Genomic DNA, 22,918 nt, shown 5'->3' with positions numbered 1-22,918 from the left:
GGGCCTTAAACTACTTACAGGAAAATTCACTCACATTTTTGAAACAAATAAGAATAGAATTGTCTTGCTCTGATAAAGGGAATTATATCAATCAAAGTAAGCTACATTACCTTATAATAACAACCAATTCTTCTAGGGGCTTAAAGCAGTAAGTGACTTAAAATAACACAAATCTATTTTTCCCACGTGCAGCTATCTATTGCTGGTAAGCAGGAGCTCTGTTCATTTAGAGATCCAGCCTGATAGATGCTGCTGGTCACAGGCGTAAAGGGAGCAGGAGCTTGGAGGTCCTTCCCTGGTAGTGAAAAACTCTGTCATAGAAGTGACACCTTTCATTTCTCTTCACTACTTAGTGGCCAGACATTGTCTAACCTCAACAGGGCCCTAAAGTGCAGTTCCACTGTGGACTTAACAAATAATATGTGTTAGAGCCTCTAGACTCTTTTATGTTCCTTTGAAGGATGTCAGCTCCTGTTCTACAGGCAGCTGATCCAAAAGACATAGACTCCAAGCTGTGTTTCCCTGTGGCAGACAGTAACAAATCTCGTCTCATCTCACATTCTCCCATCTTCCAGCTGTTTCCCATCATCTGGACTCTTTGGAGATTTTGCCACTTGTAATTCTTAGCAGTCAGCTAAAGGGAAGTTCATTGAAGGTTTTTAGTTTACAGCATCATTCCCAGAAATCCTCCACCAATTTCTTACCTCTTTGTCACCCAAGCAAGTTTACTCAAGGCTTTCTTTTTCCCTGGGCCACACACTGAACTCCAAGGCAAAAGTCTTAAATTCTCTAACCTCCCCAAATATGCTTCCTCTTCACTGGTAGACAGACCTCCAAGATCTACTTGTCTTAAATTTTTTGTCATGCCATCCAAGAATTCTCACTAACAATCTGACTGCAAATTGTGTTTTCAAGTTCAGTTTCCCTTCATCCATCCTGAGCTTTAGCCAAACGGAAATGTGCCACAGAACTTGCCTTTTTCTCCTTCTACCTTTGCTTTCTTTCAGAATGTCCATTGTCATATTGCCAAATGCCTACGCAGTAAGGGACCTTCAAAGCCCAGCTCTAGTGTTCGTTGTTCACAGAGCCTCTTCAGAGTCTCCTCTCTCCTTCCTGCCCTAATTCAGTCTTGACCTTACCTTGCTTTCCCTCCCCCACAGAACTCTATAAATTTCTGTCTTCTGTTACTTGGAATATAACTTTATAAAGTAGTGTGTGCCCACAGCATCTAATGGATTGACCAGTGCACAGTAGATGCATCAAAATGTTTGCAGAATTAATTTAATAAGGTGTGTAACTGCTATCCATATGGAAATTTCTGTGGGTGCCATACTCAAAGGCATGAAGTAGCCATTTGGGCCTGCCACATTATTAGATCTTGTATAAAAACTACCATGCAAGGATGCCTAATTTGCAACAGCAAATAAAATATAATGGTATAATGCTCTCTATTTATTGCCAGCAGTGGTGAGAGTAAATTTCTGTTTATGCATCTAAATTCTCCTGTAATATTCTTTTGTTTATGTGCAGCAGCATACATTTCTGATCAGGCCTACAAGAGAGTGACCCTGGCTGCTAATGAAGTACAGAGCTAACACTAACCTACAAATATAAGGGCCACAACACAGTGGCATCATTAGGAGAGCTTAATGAGTAAGGTCATCCAGCTATACAGAACAAACATGCATGACACAGCTAAGGAAATTTCATCAACAACATTTAAAAAAAACAATATATTCCAAAAGAAAGAATTCCAATGGAAAAATCATCAAGCAAAGATAAATTTGAGAATTCATATCATAATACAAAACATGTTTTGAGAATTCTTTTTAATTAGAAAGGAACAAGTACAAGTAAAATATATTATCCTTTATAGCCCAATCATTTCACTTATGTATCTTGAAATTTCCCAGGTAAAGATTTTAACAATGATAATAATGTAAAACCTATAATGGTTTTAATTTAAAAACATGTTTTTTCCTGAAAATATGAAAAGGAGATATATTACTTAATATTATTTTGGTTACAAGATACAAAAAAGAAAATTGATCAAAATTCTCTTAGTAAAGTTTGCTTAATAACTCATATATCTGAAAAATATTTTAGATAGCATTCAATTTAGTAACTCAGTATTGTCATTCTCTGTTCTTTTATATGGAAGCTCATACTAAAACCAGCACCATTCTTGGCCTCAAAATATTCCAAATGTACCCCAGGACTGCATGTTTACCTATTCACATGCTTGTAAGAAAAAACAAGCATCATTTTTCATAAAAAATAAAAAGACAAAGATTTGGATGATTATATTAACCCAGCACATATCTAGCTGTTTCAAATAACTGTGACCATGGGGATGGACCACAGTGATTATCCTGGGTCATATAACCCCTTAGTGCCACAAGGAAGGTGTGTCGTTTATTTCTTTCTCATTGCTGGGACAAAATACTTGACACCCAAAATTAAGGAAGGAAAGTTTTATTTAGCTCATAGTTTGTAGAGGTTTCAGTCCATAATCAGCTCCAAGGCAGGGTGGCATGGCACCAGGCAACGCTTCAACACAGCAAAAGCAACCAGAACAAAAGAGGGGGACCAAGCATCTTCTCCTCCCTATATTGTAAGCAGGCTACGCCCACCCTATACCCTAGAATTCATACCACCTCTGTGCCCTCCTCTTGCACAGGCTGAGGATATTTACAAAGTAAGGATCTTTGCTCTCTGTTGAGTCTCTTAACTACATTTCTAAACTTCTCAAGTTGACACAATTTGTCAACCATAACAGGAAGCAAAGGAGAAGTGTTGCTTCCCCCAAAACAACATGAATTCTATGACAGCAACATCTATTGTATACCACCTATCTGCTCTTTAACATTTCTCAATTGTCCAATAATACACAACCCTGGGTCCAACTTTAGCAATGGACTGTGCACAGGAGAGATGTATTCCTTTCAGACTGGGACATTTCAAAACCAAATGCATAGTTCTTTAATGTCTCTCTTGTCCTAATCCTGTGTTGACCATGAAAGATTTTTCATGTTAACCATGAAAAATGATTAATCTGAGGTTTGGGGTTAATCTAATGCTCCAGAAAATTTAACCTGTGCTGACCAATTCAAATGTCCAAATAAAAATCCATAGCTACTAAGGAAAGTAGAATCCGGAGACTTGTAGTTTAAATTATTCATTTTCTGAAGAAGACACTTAAACCTGGTGAACTTTCAGTGAACTAATACTAAAGACTACTTTCTCTGTTGCTCTTTGAGAGTTCATATGACACATTAGAAGGTTACTGACCTGGACCTGTATTCTAGCACTGACCTGGACCTATATTCTATGCTAACCTATAACTCTGTGCTGGTTCATCAACATTGCTGTGCTCGAGTGATTACTTCTTATCTCTAAAATAAGGAAATTAATCCATACCTCGGAGAGTTGTGGCACAGGGAGGTGATGGAAGTTCCAGATGTGAACAGTCACAGACCTGTAGTGTTATACAGTCTTGCTATTTGACAGTTACGAGACTTCTGCCTTCCTCTCTTCTCATTTCTTATTCCTTGTTCATCACCATCCTATCTTTAATTTTCCATCTAAATGTAGTCATAATATAACTCCATGGGAATTTCTGTACAGAAATAATACATCAGTGAAGGCACAGAGGTGACACTCCAAGGCGGAGCTTAGAAGACACCCTCAGAAAGATGGAGCACGCACTTGCCCACTTGCCAGAGCCAGGCATCCTTCCCGACCCGTGAGAACGAATCAAAATCAAGTCTAGCCCCTTAAACAGAAGTAGCAGAAGGTACAGCAATGGAGGGTACAGCTCTCCATAATGCAAGAGATGACAAAAATAGAACTAAAATTAATAAAGTGCATTTTCAAACTGAATTGAACATGACTGTTCCTTTCCCATTTTGATATCAATAATTATCAGCACTGAATATTAAGGCTCAACGTCTCATAAAATTATAACATAATGGCACCAAACCTATTGGGTTACTTCTGTAAATCAGCTAGCAGAGAGTATGATATACATACAATAACTGTTATCATCAGCATTGACTTCGTTACCTTCTACTTTAGCTAAGGGATACTTTTTAGTGACACAGACTAAAACGTTATCAACTAATTATAGTAAGAATAATAAAATAAATGTCTAAATAAATATAGATAAACTTAAAAATACTTTAAAATCACATGCTTTTAGAAAAGATACTGGGGTAAGGAGATCTTACATGAACTATAATAGAATTAAAAATTCCTTAGTAAATCTTACAAAATTGTATCTTGTAAATCTGAACAATATTATAAAGCTCCTCTGAATAACTTAAAGGCAACAAAAAATAGTTGAAATTATGCCATTTTTTAGCAAAGATCTGCGTTGTCTCCTTAAATTATTCTCTAAATATACTTAAATGTTTATCGAAGGGCTGAGCATATTTTAAATGTGTCAAATTATTTCAAAGTATGTCTTAAAAAATAATAGGTTTTTAAAAAATCAAGAAAATATTAAGAAAAAATGATAAAGATCTTGAATTGTGAAATATTAAAATATAAAGTTATAATCAGAATGAATAATGTTCAGCACAAAAGAGAAATGTGCATAAAACACATTATTTTTATAGTTTTAAAAATATTTTTCCATTAGATAACTCAATTCTGTAATTATATATATACCCTATACTTTATCTAAAAATACTTTGTTATTGGACCATTCAGATTGTTACTAATATTAATAATACTAGTTTTGACACTTTTCATATTACTCTTTGTAGATATATTTATAGCTCCATAGATTAAAGGTTCACAAATGAAACTGTTTGGTTATTATAAGCATTTTATGGTTTTAAATATATTGCCTTTCTAACTGTTCTCTAGTAAAGTTGGAATTATTTAAAGTATGGTGTTAATTAGGGTATCTCTTTTCCCAAACTCATTTCTACTTTGAGTGTTAAATTTTTAACAACTTTTGGTTAATATAATACTCAAATTATAATGTGATGCCATATTTTGTTTGATTACCAATTAATTTGAACATTCTGGAATATTAACTGTTCTTTTGTATCTATTAATTTGTGCATTATCTGCTTGGATCTTTAGCCCTTTTTTAATGGGACTGATAGGTTCTTTTATTGGATGATGATAACGATTTGTATAGTAAGGATATAACAAATAGCATGTCAAAGTATTTCTTAGAATTTATTGTTTGCTTTTCCTTTTGTGTATTGTTTCTAGTTTTAAAATAAAGAATGAGTAAAAGTGTTTCTACTTTCTGACTCCACAGTAGCAAATCATATCTAATAGCAGAAAATGTTTTCACTTTGCAAAAAATCATAGCAGTAATGGATTTTATGCCTGAGAAAGTCATACATGTAGCTTATAACCATCTAGAATGAATAAATTTTACCACTTTGACTTAAAATTATTTTTACTTATTTTTTAGCTATCTATCTGTACCTGGAAGCTCTGTTTTCTTGATTATAGTTGAAGGTAGTAAACAGTACAATAGAATCCAATTTTCTCAATAGAAAGGTTCTATAATGTCAGTAGATTCCTCACATTAGACCCTTTCAAAACTTTAAATCTTGTGTTCTAAGTCTTCACTTATGTCTTGACAATAGCTTTTGGGACCATCAACACAGGAATAAACACATTTCATCTCTTCAAAGCTAAAGAATAATATTATATCTGTTAACATACTCTTTCAAAGGAAAGTAATGTTTAATTTCCCCCAAATCATCTTTCTTTAATTCTATTGGGACAATAAGAATAAAAAAGACTTCCAAATTCAGAGCTGTGTCTTAGTTTCCTAAGAATGAGGAAGAAAAATAGAGTAACAAGTAGAAATTGGTGGTGTAAAAAATCCCTCTTGGATAGCTTAAGGGGTCTTTATAAAGTATACTGTGACTTTATTTCACAACCACTGCATAGATTCTAGAGCCATTATCTCCTCTTTTTAAATGATTTAGCATCGTTTTTTAGGTATCATTAAGTGCAATAGTTGAGGCATTTTACTTGTGGTCATTGTCAGTCCAATAATATTCATCACAACCATGTTAGTTCAATCAAGGTTGCAATTGAACTGTTTCTTCATAAGTACTATCACCATTTGTGCTGAAAGAGATCATTAACATATCCCCCCAAAGTGACCAAGTAGCTATACGTATGGGCATAAACCTAATCAACAAAAATTCAATGCTGTTTATATATACATATATAAATTTGCATATTGTTTATTCCTTAATGTATTCCATATTTCAAAACATTTCTTTAATAATCAGAGTCCACAGGCACATTCTAGGCTATTTTATGCAAGCTTGTCATACACATCTTGAAAGAAAAACATTGATAATCCAACATCCAAGAGCCACTTCAGTCACCAAAATCTTTTCACAATCGCCCAATTCAGATACTTATCTCTTCTAAATCCTCCCATAGGTCATAGTTAAGACTTCATGGTATCAACATTAAAGCTTCCTTGTAATCAACTAAATCCACAAATTGATATAACTGTAAGCACTTGTATACATACTCGATCATTCACTCGTTTTAAAATATTAAAAAACACAATCAACACACCCATGTTATTCTGTTCCCAAATTTAGACCTTCCTGCCTACAGTTTCTGATATGGCATGATATGGCATTGCATCCTTTGTAAGGAGTGAGATGATATGGAGGCATGCATAGGAGCAGCAGAAAACTCAGAATCTCAAGCCTCTGATTCTATCTAGTTGATTAGGCCAGATGGAACTCAGGGTCCTCAAGTTTGGAAAAACTGCTACAGCCTCACCCTCCTTTTATACACGCCTACACTCCTACATACCAGTTATTGCTTCTAAATGATCCCAAGAAAGACATATTCATTATATGATAAAACCAGTCAGAATGTCTCTTTATTTCTTAGGACTGTGAGCCCAGGTTTCTTAGTGGGATCTCATCCACACAAGCTGAGGCAGAACATCAAATGAAAAGAACTCCTTTTTCCTAATATACTGCTCCCTTCTCTGGAAACTCTTCACCTAATCACTGGGATTTGTTCTTGCATCTGAGAGCTTCCCTATTTCCAGACGGGGCTAGGTGCCCCTGTGATTGGCGGATTAAATATCCTACTCGTCATAGGAAGAATCAGCACAGTGTAAATTATTTAAGATATTAAACTTTTTAATATCTTCCTCCATATCATATTAAAAACTCCTAGCAAGTGGTGCCTTATTTGTCTTACTCCATTTCTGTCCTTTCAATTCCTGGGCAGTTGTAGACATATAATATATTCTCAGTAAATGTTTGGTGAAGGAGGATTAGTAAATGAATCTATATAAAGTACTCAGTTTAATTTCTTCCATGTAGAGGTGCTCCATATATATCAGCTACTGGGGCTATGAATCATGGCACACATCTGCACAGTCTTAAACGCTTTGGGCCTCATTGATAGATTCTTCAGAAGAATGTCTACAGCTGCTGTTCTCACAACAGTATGCATGCAGGATCCCTGTGCTCTTAAGGTAAACTGAGCTGACTCTTCCTGGACAAACAAAACAACTTTTAGATTAAGACCAGCAAAATACATTTCCCATTCACTTCTGTGCACCACACCACATGCCCCTGCTCTTCTGCCTGCCTGTGCTGCTCTGAATCTTTGTACTTAAATGTCTCATTTCTAGGGCTTGTGGACTAAATTATAGTATTCCATTTTTAGTTGTTTGTCCGAAGATATGCTATGTCCTGCAATGTGTCTAAATGCTGTAATAATGAGCCGTGATGTTATGGAGTTCTATAGTTATATTTAGGTGAGTTCTCTGAGCTGAGGCTGAGCCATCTCTATTCATTACATATGTGTTTACTTTCAAATCAAACAAGACTGCAGGCTTGACTGAACCAGAAGTTGTGGGGCTGCTGTCCAGGGCTTTCATACCCCAAACCCTACTTTGTTGTTGGGAGAAGTGAAGAGACGTACAATTTAGTTTTTAAACTTTCCTAGTGATTCCACAGGAAATAGCCGTGAAGCCACTAAATAGTACTTTATATTCTTGGACTTTTAACTAAAGATCTAATTTAATTCAAACTTACCCTAAATACCTCCTTTGTGTTTGGTTAGTTTGTGCTCCACTCTAGAAAACAGGGTGAGCAGACTGTGAGCAGGTGGAGGATGATCAGCAGCAGAAAGAAAAGTCAGGGTGAAACAGTGGAGAAAAATCAGAAAGCAAAGAGGTCTGTTAGAGTACAGGCAGGTATTCCAGTGGAGGAGTCCCAAGGATGAAGGGGGCAGCTGAGGATGAAGATTCAGAATGAGGAGACTGCGGGTGCGGATGACAACCTAAGCCCAGAAGAGCAGGGGGAGAGGGGAGTGAGGATCTAAGAGCAGCACAGGTGAGCATGAGAACCCAGCACTGGAGAAGTGAGAGTATTAGGTCTCAGGTCCAGGGGAAAGAAGGTGGGGACAGAGATCCAGACTAGAAAAGAAGTGGCAATGAAAGCCAGGATGAGAAGGGTGCGGGTGAGGATGACAACTTGGGACCACAGGAGTGGAAGTAAGGATTAAGACCCAAACCAGAAGAGAGAGGAGGAGGATGAGGATCCAGTACCAGAGGCAAGTACCAGATGCTGAAAATCAAGAAATACGAGTAGAGGTGAAGATATAGAGGAAAGCACAAATTTAAGGATAGTGCAGAATACTTCACAACATGATAAAGGTCAAGAATGAGAAAGACACTGAGTGACTAGGAGCTAACCAACTTTCATCATTACTAAATATAAAGAACATAGTAAAAAGATAGTTCACAGAGGAAATTGTATCTGTGGCGCCTAATTGCAGGTGCTGGAATGTTTGAGGGCTGTTGAAAACATGAGCTAGAGTTCAAGGACGACACCAGCACTTCCTCCTGGGTGCACTGACCCAAGTATCATCCCTTTTGGTAACCTAGTTCCCTCTGGCATATGCTTTAAGGTCATAGGATCATGGGCAATCTTTGTCATTAGAAGGTAGAACCTTTTAAAAATAAGAGATTTCGACTTTTTGGAAGTCTGAGGCATCACAATTTACCCGTCCCCACCTCCGACCTTCTATAATACATGCTCTGGACAGCTCTTTCATTTAAATCATTTTAATGTAGTGCTTGAAAATGAATAATGATTTCCATAACTGAGGAGACTATGGCAAGAAGTTGTCGGTGAGTTGCCAAGCTTCACACGGCCAGTGATCACTGTCCTGATTCCCGACCCTCTCCATTCCTCTTTTGAGCAAATGGTACATTTCTATTCTTTAGTGTGGATCTACCACACAATATACAGTCCCTTATCTTTTCTCTACAAAGCAACTTGTTGCTTTGCTCTCATAACTGTTCTTAAAAACAGTTTCTAACCCTTTGTTCTCTTATACCTTATTGTTGTCAAGTCTTTCTCATTGAACACTTAGAAGTTTGGCTTTTGTTCCCTATTTTCTTGACAGTCTATATTTAGTTACTTTATATTCATATCTACTGAGAATAATCTGTGTTGGTAACCAGTTTATAGTTTCTGTACATGTACGACATATCCAGCCCTTCTTCCCAAATAATAATTTGTCCTATGGCAATGGCTTTAAGAATGGTTTGTATTATCAGCTGAAAGATATCATTGCATTAAAAAAAAATATCTGTTGTCAACCAGCGCAGTGACCATTAAGTTCAGTGACATTCGGTGATCTTTTATCTTTCATCCACTTCTCCCTGTATTCCCTCTCAGACCGTTAGCTTCTTCTCTTATGGGAAAATGAGCTGCATTCTTAGGGACGGTGGGAGCCAGTATAAGTAAGCATGTAAATAATAGTCAAACAGATCCTGTTTACAACACTGGGGCTGCAGCACATCATTCAAAGCTATTGTAATACAGACTCACTGGCCATCCCTCATAGAGCGTGGTTTACTTAAACGCATCGGTGATACACTGTGGAATTCATGCTTGACCTTTTCTACTTGCTCTTTTCCTACTGTTCAGATGCCTTGAACCTCCGAAATCGACAAGTCATCTGTGTGACCCTCAAAGTCCTCCAGCATCTGGTTGTGTCCGCTGAGATGGTAGGCGAGGCTTTAGTGCCCTACTATCGTCAAATCCTCCCCATCCTGAACATCTTTAAGAATATGAATGGTGAGTTATCCCACGAGTCACAGTGTTTTTTAAATTCTAAAAATGGGAGTGGATTGAAGTAGAGTTAATGAGCAACACGTTTAGGATTGATCGTTGCATGTAAGCCACAGTCCAGCTGGAGAGCTAAATAGTGTACTCCTACATCTCTTCCTCTTCCCTTGGGAAACAGTAATATTAACAATTTCATTTATTACTCACACATACAGCTCCCTTAGTACAGGAAACACTTCTATGAGCTTCCAATAATTAAATGTAAAGATGTTTTGATAGTTTTTGAGTATATTAGTAGGTTTTGAGTGTGTTCTTTTTCTTAACGTAATTCTACCTAGATATGTACTTTTAAAATATTAAAATAACTTTTTTAAAGAATGACTAAAATCTGGTGGGGAATTTGGAGTATTTTAATACAGATTTTGATATTTCTTAATTTTTTAAATTTTGTGGTTGCTAATTATTTGTCAAGTTAATACATTACAGTTAGTACATGTTGGATACTGCTTTAAAAACGTATGTAAATCAACTTCTTTTTAAATATTGCTCTGTAAACTTTGAAAAGTGTACATGAGCCTAGATAAATCTGTTTCATGTATAAAGACATTAGCAGATTGTTGGTGATCACTTTGTAGACAGTGGAGGTGTGTCTGCTCATTAACAGTGTGATTTTCTTGAAATGATGTGAATCTAGCTTTCTATCTTGCTGCTAACTTTGATGTTCCAAACTTCTTGTGTGCTTGGAATAAGCATTTGAAGTTTATTCTTCTCAGCCATGTACATCAGTTGGTAATTTAGTGGAATGCTGCATGAAAATTTTGCAACGTGATCTGTTCATTTATATATAAGAAAAGTCAAACAAAAAGCTTAGTGTATGGTAACTCCACTCACAAACAGACCCTTTGTTTGAAATCAGTATTTTTTATTATTACTAAATAGCTGTGAAGCCTGCTTCAGGCATAAACTGTTCAGGAAATTGCGGAATTCCCAGAAATTGTTTTAAAGGCCTTTCAATAGTACAGACCTAATTATATGTTTAATATTATATGTATTTAGTAAAATGTATTTCAAATGGGATTTGGAAAGTTTAAGATTATGTAAGGAAATGAGTTGATATCCATCTCAAATCATCTGCAGAACTGCAATACACATGAACATTAAGCTAAAATGAGTAGTACCCTTTGAGAAAAGAAAAACTGGATTTTTACTACTCAAACTCAATATTTTCATAACAACACTGTGGAAATAGCTATGGAAAACAGCTATTTACATATTCTTGCTTCGTAATTCATAATGTTTACAGAAGCATCAAATACCCATGGAGTTATAAGAATCATTCTACATGAGTACATGTTCAGTTCTGATTCATAAAGGAAACTCTGTGTACATCCCTTATATTTAGATTCTTGTTAATTTGAAGGAGTTGGAGATAGACAGAGACAGAAATAGAATTAGAGATGACAGTGAGACAGAAGACAGAGAAAGGATAACATTATTAAAGAAACAAAAGAGTTGAGCAACAGCTAGCCCTACAACATATTAGTTAACAGTTTTGAAGTGTATGATTCACAGGTATTTCCTCAATAATCTCCACAGAAACCTGCAACATATGTGCTATTCCTATTCCTATTGTTTTCTTGTAAAAGTTGCCTCTCTGTAACATTTCTTCCATGTGAGTATTTGCCCCTTACTTGAATGTGGTAGAAAGTGAATTTCCTCTCCCATGCTCAAGCATCCAGAAGTGGGGAGCTACTATAACAGCACATCCATGCTCTTGTTCAGTTCAAAATCTGAAATTTACATCTAGGCATCATTCTATAACCTTGTATGCAAGAAGAAAATCAGTGATGCTCAAAAGACAACTAGCATCTTCCCTACAAGAAAGGATTGATACAACTGCCTCAAAGACAGATACATCTCTTTGATAGCTCTCCAGTATCAAACAAAGCTTTTAGTTTCTAGTGCTTCTTTATTGTGGCTCTTTTTTTAAAAAAACACTCTGAATTTATAGATGTTCATGTATTAGCAGAGGAAGCCGCTGGATTTAGGAATATGTTCCTGTTAAGAGTTTATCACTATGCAAGACTTGTGCAAGACTTGTAGTTTATGTTGCGGTCCTTAATTGGGCCAGGATGTCTCTTGTCTGTTGGAACTTTTCTCGGTCTATGCTTCAGGATTCTATGAGCTGTTTTGCTGCCAAATATTTTTCTGATAGTTAAGAAGAAATATTAACTTCAGCTTAATTGTCTTCTTATCTCAGAAAACTGGCACTAAACTACCATATGCATTTGCTACATTTTGAGGGAGTTATTATAATTTTGGAGCATTCTAGCAATAAAAAACTTAAAACTCTTCCTCCAAAGTGACTATATTATCCTAGATCCAGTTCCACCAGAAGAAACATCACAGGATTCCCAATTACAATAATATTTTCACTAGAAAAATAAGCTAGCTTTAATAGTATTTTAATAAACCCTTCTTTCTGATTATATTTTGTCCATATCCACTTTAAGCTGGTATCTTTAGTAATAAATATAATAATTTACAATTAACATTATACTGGAAATATATAATGTGTACCAATAGGAAAAGTACTAATTTTCAATATATTCACATATTACTACATTTTTTCTTTTTTCTACTTGTCTTTTATGTAAATCAATGTCTTTTTAAACTCAAATTCAGATAAAGTTCTTTTCAAGTCCCAATACAAAATCCTTTTTGGAATGAGACCAGATATAAATGACAGAAAAAGAAAGTATGAGAGATGTCCTTTCAAATATAATAACCCTGCCCTTCTTTTTGTCCCTTTGAAGCACAAATTTTAGCTTAGTTCTACTGTCTAATTTTTTTTTTACATTGTCTGTCCTGTTTTAATGTTAAATGAACTTCCAAAGTAGTTAAGGAATTGGACAAAACCTGTAGCAGCTGCCCACAATGAGAAGAACCAGGCTTATAGTCTTCTTGAGGGCCCATCAGGAATACGGCAGGGCAAGGAGAAACATAACATTTAGAGCATCAGTTTATGCCCCATGTACACTGTTACAAACTTAAAACCAGCTCCACAAGATTATTCTTGTTCTAGGAGAGGGAATGGCTTTGTGTTTTATTTATGAATAATACTTTTCACAGAACTTAATTAAGCAATGACTAAAACAACAACTAATCAGTCTAAGGCATGAACTGTAATGTGACAGAAAGAGGAACATTCTGGAACCAGGAGCCATACATATGATGTGACCTTAGGCAAACTACTTAACTTCCCTAATGTAGCTTCTATATCTTTACAAAATGTGTATAATGACAGCTTTTTATGAAAAATAACATGATAAAGAGCGCGAGTCCATAGCCCCTTTTTATGGAGCCTGATCTTGACTAGAATAAATATGATAGCCATTGTCCTTATGCAACATTATATATATGTGTGTATATATATTTATGCAAATATATTATATATTATATTTATGTTTATTATATTAAATATTATATTTATGTATAAGATATATATACATATATACATACATAATAAAATAATGTTGTCTAAGTTGTTAGAGAGCAAAACAGCAAAGTGGTTGATAACAATGTGCGCCCTCCTATCCCCCTGAGTAACTGTCCTGGGGCCCTGTATAATCTGTGAGTGAAAAGCAATCTTCTGGTTATAATTGCCAGATTACTTTGTGTCAAATGGTCCACCTTACTTCTGATGAACACATGCCCTATGAGTAGCCAAATAAACTAAAGAATTCATTCATAGATAAGTGATGTTCAACCGCACTGTTTCCTGGTATAATCCATAAACTCATATGCATGATGGATGTTTTGTGGAATTCATGTCTTAAATGGAGAAGCCTGCCTGAGATACGCAATGTCCTCTTTGGGAGATTCAAGCTGGTGTTAAGGTTTTGAGCATACTTCCCTACATTTAAACGATGAATTTTAGATGCCTAAAACATGTGGTCTTTCCAGTGACTACTTTGAGTGAAAGAGAAAGAAATGTCTTTATAAAATATTCCTAGAATGCCTTTGTTCTATAGCCAATAGCAATTTCATCTCTGTTATGTTCTTTCACAAATGTTATTAAAGGTTACAGAAAATTAAGACAATAAGAATGTTTAATTTATAGCTTTCAGAAATGAAAACTACAAAATTAATGATGCGTTGTATTACATTTGAAGCACATAAGCCACTAACTGATATTAAAACATTTACAGCTAAAATATGGGCTTTGCCAGCAGATTCAGGCTTTATGGTAATTCTGGTTCCATGTTTTGGATTCTTTATTTCTAAATGCACAGTAGTGCCTGAAACACTTCAGACTGAGAAGGCTGAGGCAGGAGATTGCTGCGAATTCAAGGCCAACCTGGGCTACCATGTGAGTTCAAGGCCAGCCTGAGCCTCACCATGAAACCTTGTTTCAAAAAACAAAAACAACAACAAAAGAAACCTGGCCACTGTGAACATGGCTGTGCTTATATCACTGTGATAACTGTGATATGATGCTTTTAATTATTTTGGGAAGATGTTAAGAAGGGTAATACCTGGCTCAAATGCAACCTCTAGTTTCACTTTTTGGAGGAATCTCTATACTTATTTCCACAATGGTGGCACCAGTCTACACTCACATCAGTAGTGGAAAGGTTCCTTTTTCTTCTCAGCCCCATCAGCCTTTGTTATTGATTTCTTAATAAGAGGCTTTCTTTCTGAAGTGAGATGGAATCTCAGCATTGTTTTAATTTGCATCTGTGCAATGACCAGTGATGTGAGATATGTTTCTTATAAATGTATTTTCTATTTCTACTTCATTTGAGAAGTGTCTATTTATCTCAGATGCCATGTTTGGATTTGGGGGGGCCTTAATTTTTTAACTTAAATTTGGGGGATTTAATTTTTTGAGATATATATATATATATATATATATATATATATTATTGATATCAATCCTTTGAGGAACAACTGGCAAAATGTTTTTCTCACTCTGTTGATTGTCTCATCACTGTTGGTGGTTTCTTTTGCTGTTCAAAAGCTTTTTAATAAGATGAAGTTCCAGTTCTTGATTCTTTGTCATATTTCCTGTGCAACTGGATTTTTTCATAAACTCTTTGCCTACGCCGATGTCTTCAAGAGTTCTTTGATCGTTAGATCTTTGATTCATGTTGATTTTTGTTTAGTGCATGTTGAAAGATATGGGTCTAATTTTAACCTTTATCATGTGGAAAGCCACTTTACTTCAGCACCACTTATTAAAGAGGCTACCTTTATTCCAGAGAAGGTGTTTGGTTCCATTTTCAAAGATAAATTAGTTCAGTATGTTGAGGGTTGTTTCTATAGCTTCTAATATTTCATTGATCCTTAGTCTTCATTGTTGTTTGTTTTTTTCCCAGTAGCATGCTGTTTTTATCACAATAGCTTTACATATAATTTTAAGTCAGGGACTGTGATACTCCTTGCCTTTCCTTTGTTGCTCAGGATTACTTTTGCTATTCTAGGGAAGACTCAGTTTTTAAACAAAATACTCTCTGAGCCTCTGAAGACTCCAAGGATGGCATTCCTTGTACAAGCCAGCTGGACAAGAGACCTCGGCCCCTCTAAACACATCTAGGGTTTAAATCAATGAACTAATGTTAGCCTGGTGGACAAGGCAGGGAAAGTGCTTTGGACAAGGAGACTTGTGTGCAGAAAAACAAGTGGTAGCTGGTGTAGTGGTACATGATGATTGAATCCAATCTTTGCAAATTAGCAAGACTTTGTCTTAAAAAGAAGGATGTGAGGAGTTGCTAGGGTTGTAGCTCAGTGTAGAGGCTGAGTTCAGCCCCCAGCATTGTAGAAAAGGAGAAAAAGAGGGAGAAAAGGAGGGAGCCAGTAAGAAACAAAGAAAGAAGGAAGGAAATGGAAGAAAAAAGGGGGTAGGGAAAGGAAGGGAATAGAAAATTTAAAAAAAGAAAACAAATGAAATGAAAAAAAGAAAAGCAAAGAAAAAAAAAAAAAAAAAAAAAAAAAAAAAGAAGAGCAAAAGAGACACAGGATGCAGCAGCCAACCAGAATAAAGGCTCTGGCATCAGAATTTGTAGGCTCAACCCTGTTTCCCAGCTGTGTGACCTTGGATGGAATCCACAACTCCTCTGTTACTCCATCTCCTTAATTTAAATAGCAGTTTATTGACCTTCAGAGAAATATAAGGAGATCTTACTGGCAGGAGTGTTAATTTAGTGGAAATGAGGGGAATGAACCACCAAATCTGAGCGACATTGCCAACATGGGCAAATTCATACACAGATCTTCTTCCCTGCCAGTCGTCACTCCCTTTGGCCCCCATTGCACTGCCGAGGAGGAATAAGTATTTAATCACTAGGCCAGATCTGGTGGTTCGCAGAGAATTGCCTATCAAAATCGCAGCCTCTTTCCAAGAGAAACTCAGCTTTCGGCTTGTAAATGGCTGTGATATTTACAGTTTAAGTCTTTCACATCGCTGTACACATTTCAGTTGTACCTGCAGTGCTGATGTCCTGTCTCTCTGCTGCCCTTTTGGGGATCAGACACAGAACTGCAGAGCAGTTCACGGCTCAGCACACCTCCACAGCCTGGAGACCCAGGCAGTTTATGGTGCGCTTCAAACTGGTTACGCAGGGAAATTGACAACAGGATACAGATGAGGACTAGGACCAGGCCTGGGGCTAGCCTTTGTGCCCACTGCTTACCATCGGGGTGGGTTACATGGTCCACCGTCTATTTCCTGGCCGTGAGTGCCTAGCACACTGCACTACCCAAGATTCTTGGGGACAGTGTCTTGCTTTTCCAGTAAAGCCAGATTCAATCTTTATACTGTTAGAGCTTTTGTCTGGTATGATTCATGCTGGCAGAATGAGCGGCTGGCTCATTAGGCACTGGCCATCCATCTACAGTACAGAATCTTGATTCTGTGGCTATCTCCTCACCAAGATGCAGATGTAGGAGAGGACTGAGAAGACTGGATATTTACTCAACCTCCTTGCAAAGCCATGTTTGAAATGACTGCTTCACCATCCTTCTTCTTCTGAAGTCACCCCACATGGATTTAATGACAAAAGTTATTTGATTCTATGTGGCCTCCAGTCCCTGGTCGGGAACATCCCTGCTACTAGCTGGAAGCCCAATCATTTGAATCAGAGATTTCCACCATTTCATTTGGGGACTTTTAGATATGCTTGGAGTACATTTTAATGTATTTAAAAAGTCCAATGGGCCCCAAATGAGCAAGCATGCATATATTTGCCCTGGAGAAAGCAGTACTCTCTTCTAGTAACTGTCTGTAGCAGAGATTTTACTGTAGCTTTAATTTAAGGAAGTTTCTGTATTTAATCCATTTGTATCTTGTATTTTTGAAGCCACCTAAAATATTACTTTTACTAGATAGCGCTGATAATTAAGGTCTCATTCCCAAATTTTCTTTGATATGCAAATCTTTTATGAGTACCAGCAAATGACATTTTAAAGTTTCTTTGTGGACACTGCAGAGAAAATAAGAATGTCACTAAGTGTAATTGTTATGTTGAATAGTCATGATTCATGACATAACTAAGGCAGATTTAAAAAGGAGTAGAAGAGAAAAAGTAAGCTCTATTTTTGAGGGAGCCTTTCCCAGACCCTATATAAATTTTAACAGGGAACCGGATTGTTCTACTCACTCGGAGTTTCCCACGCACTTTGAATCACACTCATGATTCTAGAGATTGTTCCAACATCAGTATGCTCTTCTTGCTCAGCTTGGACCTTGCTCTGCCTGGGAGAGGGGATGTGACGGTTTCACCTCAATTTCCACTCCTCTCGGGTGTGTGTGTGTGTGTGTGTGTGTGTGTGTGTGTGTGTGTGGTACTGAGGATGGAGTCCAGGGTCTTCACACTGAATATGTCTGCAATTCTTTTTTATTTTGTGGCAGGCTCTTGCTATGCTCAAACTTAAGATTCTACTGTGTCAGATTTCCAAGATGCTGGATCACAGGTGTAAACCACTACGGTGTTATATTAATATCCCACACAAGCTTGACTAATACTCTGTTGTGAGGTGGAGGTGGGTGTTTTTAGTACTGCTGCCCTCTTGGGCTGGCCTGGCAGATTCTTGATGCCCCTGGGGCGCAGTTGGCTACAGGTTCTGTATGCCCCCATCCTAGTATCTGCTGCTGCATGCCTGCTGCACCCAGATGCATGGTGCATCTTTTGCCTGGATTACCACCCCCCATATCCTGTCGGCCTCAGAATCCTAGGAATCCCTCTATCCTACTAGGAATTCATATTACAAAGTCACAAATAATTGTGACATGAGTCACTCCCACGTGACAAATGTCCTTCCCTTGCTGTGAACTGACAGCTGAGGGAGAGGACCTACGCCCCATTGCCCCTCTCTCCAAGTAAAAGTCCTTTGTAACACCTGGGGGCACCCTGAAAGGGTTACAAAGGATGCATTAGGATCCAGAGCAGAGTCCAGCAACCATTCCCCGCAACATGTCCTCACATATGGCCCCACAGACAGCTGGGTCCCTAAAATTTCCTCACTGAAGCAGCCTTAAAAAGCTGTTCCCATACTTACCTTGATCTCAACATTCAAAAGAGTCCCATTTCAACTCCCTGACACACTTATTTTGGTTTATTTTAACCAAACAGGACACTGTAGGAGAAATTTTCTACTTAGCAGAAATCAGCTTTCCATTTTTATTGTTTTAAAAAAAATCTGTATTTTTCACGTTGACAGAATGGAATATAAATAGTTCAACATAAGCTTAGCCATCAATGAAGGTGGAATTGAAAAATACAATGGACATATTCCCTAGAAAAATTGCAAATACTATTGATATTTCCTTGCTTGCCTGCTTTTTATATTATATCCTCATGTACATCTTGAATTAATGTACCAAGTAATAAAGAAAAAGTAATGGTGGAATGTTATTATGACTAAGCTCCATTCTATGCCCTCTAAGATCAATTTACCTTTTTTTGCTCTTAAATACAGTACTTTACTCTCAGCTTTTTGTGAGCCTATTTATATTCATTTTGAGTTGACCATATAACGAGAAAGAAAAATTGCTCTTAACTCAGTGGCTTTTAACTTAGATTTTGCATTACTTATTACATCTTTGCCTCTGTTTTCTCTACATTTTATCTTAGAATTTATTTCTTGAATCTCAAAGTTATTTTTATCACATACTAAATCATTAGTTAGTGATACAATATTACAATTTTGTAAACCACGGTATAATTGGGCCATTATTGCTTGATAATTTTCCCATTATTTTAAGGTTTGGTTTGACCTGTAGGCAAGTTGGGTATTTATTTATGTGCATAAAAGATTATAAGAAGTCCATGGTTTTTCTATCAGAAATCACTAATTATTATATGTTTGTGTGTGTTCGTGCATCATAAATGACTTAGATATAGTTCTGCTTAGGAATAGTGAAAAAATGTCTTCTTATCATCTGATCAAGTCCAAGGAAATCCCCTAAATAGGACACTGGGACCTCAGTTCACCCTGCCAAGCAGGTTCTTGACTCATATGAGTGAGAAAGAATTTTCAGAATGTATAAGTAGATTTGTTAGGCAGAGCTAACAGAGAACAGAACAGGATTTCAGCTGGAACAACTAGGGAGCTCCCCTGGATGCAGGGGATCAGAGTGACTTCTCCAGAGAGGTACAGGGCCAACTTTTAGGAATTAGCTGAGGTGGACCACTATCCAGGGATCGTTACTGTAGTCATGATTCTGTAGCTCTAGAGATATTCTAATAGCTTGAGGGGCAGTTCAATTTCCATGAGGTAATTATTACTGCTTGGGAAGAAGTGACTGGATTCTGACTTTAGGTAATCGCTCCCGCTTAGGAATCTCAACACGGGGTAGATAGATAGTCTGAAAGACTTTGCTTTCCCTGGAACTCAAGGATTGTACACTTTCTGACTTGTAGATGTTGGTGCTGCATGTGATATAAAACTGAAAGTTGTGAAAACTGGCAATTGGGTGTCCTGTAACCCCTGAAAATTACTTTAGTTACTCGTATCTTGGTGTCCTTAGTTTTAAAGAAAGATGAGAATAGACTAGCTAAATGTAGGGTTCATAACCTTTGCAATCCAGATACTCCTTAGCATGCCTGCATGCAGAGCTGAGCAAGAACATGACCCAGAGTTTTAAGACACTGAGGTAGACAAAGAGTTGAGTTTCTTTATTGCTTGTCTATCTTTATTTCTTCTATCCTATCGCACTTTCAAAGTTTCTTGTAATCTGTGAATATTAAATAATGACATTCAAAGAGAGGAAGTGGGATGTTTTATGACAGGCAACTAAAATTTCTAAGAATTCATTAGGGTTCAAGTGACAATGGTCTGAGGAGAAAAAGTGTGAAGTCACACCTGAAAACACCTCCTCACGTGTGTAACATGCAGGCTGAGCTGGCTACTGCTTGCCATGAAGCTTGCTCTCATTTTAAGGCTGGTCTCATGGTGTCCACATGGAGAATCAGGCACAGGCAAACACCAAGTATTAGGGAGTAATTCAGGGTTTTCAGGATATGCCAAAGAGAAGACCACATAATGTACTTTTCATTGATGGGGGAGAGAGAGAGTGAGTAGAGAAGAGAGAGAGAGAGGGAGAGAGAGAGAGAGAGAGTTGCAAGGAGGGAAGGAGGGACGGAAAGAGAAGAAAAGAAGGTATGCAACACATTTGTTGAGTGCTTGTTAAGGCCAAAGAAAGCAATGTTTTCTAAAAATCCTTGAGGGGTAAAACTATGCTGCCATACAGTCAAATGAAATCCCTTGTGCCAGATCTACAAAGGCCTCCTCCCACCTTTACCCAGCAGCTGCATCGATGCATACATGGCCAGGAAGCCTAAGAACTGAAGCTGTTTGGCACCATCAGACTAGCAAAAAGGAAAATCTAGAAGAGGGTGGCTCTTTCATGAACACGAACACCCCCACACACACACACTCCATGATCCTGGTAACCATTAGCTCTCCCCTTCTGCTGCTCTTTTTCACTAACTTGACCTGGATCAGGACACAGATTTGGAGCAGTAGATTCCTGATTTGATGGGAGACTTTTTGAGATATTACCCGGGAAGGAGATTGTTGCTTACGCTTCATGCATTTTCTTAGCAAATGACACAGGGAAAAAAAATGCAAAAATGTACATAAGCACTATTATCTTCTTGTAGAAAAAAGGGAACATTAGTTTCATCAGCCCTGAACTTTGTCTTGTATACTCTGGGAAGATCCTGAAAAGAATCTTCCTTTGTCTACTGCCTGTAAGTGGTTTTATCAAAGTATATTTCAGATTTCAATGTATGATTTTTATCAAACTTTTACTAAAGCACCATTATATAATTTTTGCTAACTCTTTGTTAAGAACTAACCCCATCTATTACTTATAAACTCAAACAAAGCATTGAAGTTATTAGTCCTGAGACTACCAACCAAGTAGATTTGTGCATCTGTCCAAATGCATGCGCTGCCTGGTCAGGGAGATAGGATATCGCTGGTGCATGCCTTGTCCTCAGGGTGCCCTACAGCTTCATTCTTGCTGTAATCTCACAGGTCTGTGAGTTCAAACAGCAATGAACTGCTAGTGGTTTGGGACTATCAGGTGTTGTTACTAGAAAGCAAATTCTTTGAGGGAAAGGACATTGGCTTTTTTTTTTTTTTTTTTTTTTAACTGATTTGTCACCAGCTCAAGAACAGCTCCTGGATGTTCTGGGCAGAGATCAATAAGTACTCGCTGAATGGCTGGCTGAATGGATAGTGTTCTAGTTTTCAGGTGCTACCATAACAAATTGCCACAAATTTAGACACTTAAGACGTCCCCATTAGTCATCTCACTTCTAAAGATCAGAAATCTAGCAGGTCTGCTGGGTGACATGATTAGAATCCAGCAAGGATAGAATCAAGGTGTCAGGCACCCTGTGTTCCTTTTAGAGAGAAGTCACTTCCAGACTTATCCCAGTTGTTGGCAGAAACCAGTTCCAGTAGTTGTGGCACAGAGGTCTTACCTCCTGGCTGGTTGTCTGCAAATGGCAGCTTCCAACCTGTATGCTGCCCACAGCCCCTGGCTCATAGCTCATTTGTTGTCAAAGGCCATAATGATGGTCAAATGCTTCCTCTGCTTTTCCAAACTTTCCAGGCTCTCCCCCTGATACAATGTGTCTGCCTTTCCCTTCTGTTTTTAGTGGATTCATATAATTTCACTGGACCTACTAAGGAGATCTAGACAAATCCTAATTTAAGGTCAGTGGATCAATAACCTTAGTTCCATCTACAAAGTCCTTTCTTAGCAATAACTTGAGTAATGTTTGATTGAATAACAAAGGGATAAGAATATTGAAAAAACCTTTAGTGTTTTCTGGATAAAACTATCCAAAAGTACATGCATGACCATGACTGAATGCTTAAAGTCCACTGTGAAGAGGATATAAAATTTACCTCCAACAGTAAGCAAAAGTAATACAACTCTGTGGTCCTGGGATAAACTCAGTGAAATCTTAGGAGATATAAAACCTTAAATGACCATGACAAGGTACGGAGCTTAAAGATTTTCATTGCTATTTCAGAGTTAAACTAAATTATCTAGTGATTGAATGACTTATATATAAGTGAAAAGGTAAAATAAGTAGGTTCAATGTCTTCCGCAAAGTAAGTATGGTGATAACAAAGAGGTGTTTGTGGAAGAATTTAATTAAAGTCTGTAACCCAAATGTGCTCTCTGCTATTATATGGCTCCCTTCATGGTCACTATATATTGATTCCTGTGGAATTTCATCAAGATCACCTAAAATCCCATAGATCTTCAAAAGAAAAGACAGGGA

At 37.3% G+C, this 22,918-nt stretch overlaps 1 protein-coding gene across 2 annotated transcripts in view; it reads left to right on the top strand.

The window, feature by feature from the left end:
• The window catches only part of Pacrg (parkin coregulated), a 503,840-nt gene that overhangs the window by 285,296 nt on the left and 195,626 nt on the right, over positions 1–22,918 (top strand). For both annotated transcript variants that reach the window (XM_063233338.1, XM_003466379.5), the window contains one exon: positions 9,969–10,118. In XM_063233338.1, coding sequence (XP_063089408.1) covers positions 9,969–10,118 — 150 coding nt within the window. The remainder of the gene's footprint in view (positions 1–9,968; positions 10,119–22,918) is intronic.

This window comes from Cavia porcellus, unplaced genomic scaffold (genome assembly GCF_034190915.1).
Source record: "Cavia porcellus strain 051 isolate PalLab524CR breed Dunkin Hartley unplaced genomic scaffold, mCavPor4.1 scaffold_22, whole genome shotgun sequence".
Taxonomy (NCBI): domain Eukaryota; kingdom Metazoa; phylum Chordata; class Mammalia; order Rodentia; family Caviidae; genus Cavia; species Cavia porcellus.
Note: the sequence above shows the minus strand (reverse complement) of the source record. Positions and strands in the feature narration are given on the sequence as shown.